This window comes from Tupaia chinensis, unplaced genomic scaffold (genome assembly GCF_000334495.1).
Source record: "Tupaia chinensis unplaced genomic scaffold, TupChi_1.0 Scaffold000260_1, whole genome shotgun sequence".
In the NCBI taxonomy this organism is placed as follows: Eukaryota; Metazoa; Chordata; class Mammalia; order Scandentia; family Tupaiidae; genus Tupaia; species Tupaia belangeri.
In genome coordinates, this window is record NW_006159740.1 from 224,081 (window position 1) to 229,470 (window position 5,390).

At 37.8% G+C, this 5,390-nt stretch overlaps 1 protein-coding gene across 1 annotated transcript; it reads right to left on the reverse strand.

The window, feature by feature from the left end:
* Window positions 1-544: 544 nt before the first annotated feature.
* On the reverse strand, window positions 545-1,492 carry LOC102479556 (olfactory receptor 11G2). The gene has a single exon (XM_014588152.1). It carries the CDS (start codon window positions 1,490-1,492, stop codon window positions 545-547), a length of 948 nt encoding a protein of 315 aa, XP_014443638.1.
* Between the last annotated feature and the right edge of the window lie 3,898 nt (window positions 1,493-5,390).

Consider the following 5,390-nt stretch of genomic DNA (forward strand, 5'->3'; position numbering starts at 1 on the left):
ATGCCTGGCATGTTTTCCAAGCTGTGGGGACCAGAACTAGAATCCAACAGTTGACCATGTGCAATCTGACTCTCATAACCACCAGGCTTAATATTTCATTCACTGCTGAAACATTCTCCTTAGATAAAACTACTTCATTTCGTATGAGTGATGTTTAACATGAGTGTGAGTCTTTATTACAACATTTAAAAAATAAAACTTAATGAATTTATAGATAAATACACTATTCATATAATTTTTGGGGGAGAGGGAGTTTGCTATAGGGTGTGAGAGCTTGCCAGAAAGAGACAGACAGACAGAAAGTGAGATATCCTTCTCTTGGGGGAGATGGACACTGCACAATACCTCTTCTCCAGTTTCCTTTCAGGATTTTTGGGAACCCATGCACACACACCCAGTGTGATTTTCAAGGTACTGGGTCCAGAACTTGAACTGCACAGTTGGCAATGTGGATCCAGCTGCTTTAACTTCCGTGCCACGAGCTGGTCATATCACTCATATCTTATTAAGGGAAGTTGCACTTGAGAGAAGAAATTTGTCTCACTTATATTTTATGAACACCTTGTTCAATCCTAAAGATTTTCCTAAGAGCAGCCTTCATCTCCTTGTTCCTGAGGCTATATATTAGAGGATTGCAGAGAGGTGTTATCACAGAATAAAATAATGCAATGATTTTTTGCATTTTCACAGGGTGTTCTGATTCAGGGCTAATATACATTATGAAAATAGAGCCATAAAAGAGGGCGACAACTGCTAGATGAGAAGCACAAGTGGAGAAAGCCTTCTGTTTTCCAGAGGGCATCCGTACCACAGCCACAAGCACCAGAGCGTAGGAACAAATGATAAAGACAAAGGTGCCAATCATGAAGAAAAAATTGAAAGAGGAGTAAATGGCCTGGGTGATCACGTCTTCAGAACAGGACAGCATCATCAGTGGGACAGGGTCACACATAAAGTGATCGAGGACATTTGGGCCACAGTAGGACAACTTTGAAATGAGAATTACTGGAGTTAGCAAGATGATGAACCCACACGACCATCCAAAGATGACGAGGCCGGTGCACAACTGCCTGGTCATGATGCGTGGATAATGCAGAGGGCGACAGATGGCAAGGTACCTGTCAAAGGCCATGATGCAAAGGAAGATGCCCTCATTGTATCCAAAGGAGAAGAAGAAGTAGAACTGTGCAAAACAGCTCACAAAGGAGATGGACTTGCTTGTGGAGAGGAAGTTTGCCAACATGTTAGGGATGCTGGTACTGACATAACAGATTTCCAGCAGAGAGAAATTCCCCAAGAAGATGTACATGGGTGTGTGAAGGCGCCGGTCCCAGCGCACAGCACAGACAATGGCTGTGTTTCCCATCAGGGTTAGCATGTAGGCCACTGAGAAGAGCCCGAAGTAGAGGAGCTGCTTTTCTGGACTGGAGGGAAAGCCCAGGAGGATGAAGTGGCTGACAGGGCTGGGGTTTTCTCCACTGGACACATTCATTAGTCTGGAAGACATAGAGATAGGAAAGGCCATTAAAATATAATATCAGATGGATCATGTTGGTTCTTCTTGAAAACACCAAAGTTCTATAGCATTTACTAAGAGTGTTCATAGAAAATGCATATTACAAAAAACAAAAACAAAAACTATGCATGGATTTCAATTGTTTTGCATCAAAATAAACTTGTATTTTTGAGATTTTTTAATTTTTTTAGCAATGAGCTATGACTTTCAGCTGTTAGAGAGATTATTTGATTTTAATGAGTCACAGTAATATGAAGTATAGAAAACATGAATTGGAGGCAAGTTTCTACCTTGCTGGAAACACTAGACCTGATTACAGGTATAAGTTTTATGACTCTTATAATTATGTGTATTTAATTTGTCCTCACTTTAATAAGTTTTTCTGCATTATTGATGCTATATTTTTCTGTGTGTGAGGGTCTTTCAAGAGTCCTATGGATATCTGACTTACTCTGATTTGTAAAAGTATTGTAAAAATACTAATGTAAAAATGATAGTTAAGATATTTCAGTAGTCCCCTCTTAACATAATAAGTGGAAGACAGGGAACAAATTAATATTGATTCTCATTTTCAATTACTCCAGGTTACTCATGATTTTTTTTTTTTTTTTTGAGAGAGGTTTTGGTTGTTGTGCATGAGCACTCACTGGAAAGACAGAAAGAGAACAGAGATACAGAAAGTGAGAAATCACCGCCTAAGGGGGATGGCCACAATGCAATCTCTTCTCCTCCATTCTTCTCTTGGGATTTTGGGCACGTACTCACACATGCCCATCATGAGTCATATGCCACTGGGTCTGGGACTCGAACCATGGTTGACCAGGTGGGAGTCCAATGACATAACCATTACATCATATGTTCATCCCCACTCATGATGTTATAAGGTGATAATTGAAAAGACCTTGCAGACCAGCCTGTGGTATGTTGATTAAGATGGGCAGATACTACATGACTACGTAGTTCGAGTCTCAGACCCAGTGGCTTGAGAAACATGCTGGGCACATATGCTTGAATGACTAAAAACCAAAAGAAGGGAGAGATGGAGGAGAGAGATTGTGGAGTGATCATTTTGATGATGGGTGCTTTCTCTTTTTACCTTTCTTCTTTCTGTCTTTCTCCAATAAATGCACGCACTCTTTAGGGGAAAAAGAAAAAAAAGAGAAAAAAGAAAAAAGAAAAAAAAAGAACTCTGTTATTCAAGAATTTATGGTATTCTATGCTACTTCATATGTCAGTACCAATGTTTGTTATAAAAAATGCTTTCTTGGGGCAAGCAGGTGGTATAGTGGTTAAGGACCTGAGCTTCCATGTGACCTGTGGTTTGAGTACGGAACCCTGCAGCTTGAAACTCATGCCTGATATGTGCTCGTGCATGCCCATGATCCTGAGAGAAGAACGGAGAAGAAAAGATTGAAGCATGGAATTCTCCTGGAGGGGTGACTTCTTGCTTTCTGTCTCTCTGGCGAGCACACCTTCCCTATAGCAAAAATCTCTCTCTCTCAAAAAATTCTTTCCTTTTTAGGCAGTTGTATGCACTATACACCATGAAGAAAAATCTGTATTTTGGCTTCTAAATTGCTTTGATTAGTATCTTGATGTAATTTCAGGTGATTATATGAACCAGATATGGCCATTGTAGTGACTGACTCTAGGGAGAACAGGGACTGACCCAGTTTAGTAGGTCTGTCCTTATTAGTTTTGATCAACTCAGCTGTAAGAAAAATGGAAAGATTGATGATTTTATATTTTTGTAATGATTTACATAGTCCTATGCTTTTTCCCCCACATGTTCCTTCCTTTAGTCAGAGCTTTAAATGTCTTTACATCTCACAGTGATGTTCTAATGAGGCTTTTGCTTTCTAGGCAAATCTGGAATATGGAACCTTTATTTCTCTCTCTATTTCTAGCCCAAGTAACAACAACAAAAACCAGAAAAATTTATACATGCTGAATATTTTTGTTACTTAAAGGAGAAATAATGCACTTTATAAATATACATATATATAAATAATGTGCATTATTTCTAATTAATTTAGTAAAAAATTTGGACTTGAGAAAGAAGTTGTTTCTTCTACTCGCCAAGTATCAAAAATCATACAAATACACACTTTGTCAGCAATTCAGCAGTTAATATACACCTTTAATGAAAATCCTAAGCCTCTTTGTCTATATTTTTTATTTATCATTTAAAAAATATAACAACTAAATGAAAAATATCTTCTAGAACTTAGGGAAACAAGATAAAAATTGAGACTTTTCAGTTCTAGCCTTTGCCAGGTTTTCATTCTGAAGCATTTTTAGTTTTCTGAAAGGCATGAAGAATGCTTCTTAATAAGTTATTTTTGCAAAAAATTGAACATGTATAGCTCACATATTATACACATCTCACTCACTCCTTGGATGAAAGCTGACGAGGTCAGAGACAGGAAATGAATATTATTCCATGGAGCAAAAAGCATGTGAGAGGCTTCTAAGAAACTGGATGATCCAGTTTGGAATCCTTCATGGGTTGCAAAGGATGAACTCTAGAAGATATTTTCTGCACCTTCAAAGAACATGCTTATGGTCAGATGACAGTCCATTTGAAGGAATTATATATGTCTATTTCCTTGTATCAGAGCCTTTTGGGATTTGGCAATTTCTCTCTTGATGATTTGGTTTGTGTATGTCCAAAAGAGATTATTATTTTTGAATATTCACTTGATTTCAATAAAAGACGGGTTCTTACTGTTTGCCAGAGAACACTGAAGATGTAGAAGTAGATTCAATCTTTTTTTTTATCCTTCTGCTATCTATGTACTGTCAAATAATAGGGAAATAATTAAACAATAAGAGGGATTGTCATAATAGTCATAATGGTTTTCTAGAACTACTTTGAAAAGACAAAATTATTATTTGCTAATTAAAAATCTGTCCCTGGTAAGTATAGATAGTAGTACTCTTGAATCAAAGTGGATAAATATATCAGGACCAGCAGTTGGCTTAATGGCTATGTTGCTGAACTCACATGTAGCCGACCGCAGTTCAAGTCCTGGACCCGGTGACTTAAACTCACGCCAGGTGTGTGTGCATGCATGCCCAAGATTCCAAGAGGAGAATGGAGGAGAAGGGATAGTGATGTGGCCATCCCCCTGGGGTGTGATTTCTTGCTTTCTATCTCTCTATCTGTCTCTGTCTTTCTGGCGAGCGCATACGCCCTATAGCAAAAACCTGCCAAAAAAAAAAAAAGTGGATAAATATAGAAGTTTTAATGCTAAGTTTAGTAAGCCAGACTATGAAAGATTAACATTATATATTCCTGTTCAGTATATACCAAATGTCTATGTTTTGTAGCAGAAACTGAAAGATACAAAGATGTAATAATAGAGAGTTCTAGTGCAGATTCTGGAGACAGCAGGGGAGGGGAGTGGATAATAAGAGTGGGTGGGAAGAATCAGGGAAGAAATGTTTAGCAGACACAAGAATATGAAAATTCTCTGTTGAGAATGATGTATATGATGACATCCCTGATTCAATTGTCATGTATTGCTTGTTTACTTTGAAAAAAAACATGTTGTATGTTATAGATGTACAATGATGGAATAAAGATAAATCATGAAATAAAAATAAAAAATATATTATCAACTATGAAAGCCACAATAACAAAAGTAATGAACTAAAGGGACCAGCAGATGTCATAATGTTATGTCACTGGGCTCCTAAGTAGTTGACCACTGTTCAAGTCCCGAACTCAGCAGCTTAAAAATACTTACACCAGGAATTTGTGCATGTGTTCCCAAGATCCTGAGAGGAGAACAGGGGAGAAGGGATTGTGGTGTGGCCATCCCTCCTAGGAAATGATTTCTTGCTTTCTGTATATTGTGTTTTTCTGTAT

Coding starts and splice junctions, on each gene's coding strand:
- LOC102479556 (XM_014588152.1), bottom strand. CDS start 1,492: ATGAATGTGTCCAGTGGAGAAAACCCCAGCCCTGTCAGCCACTTCATC.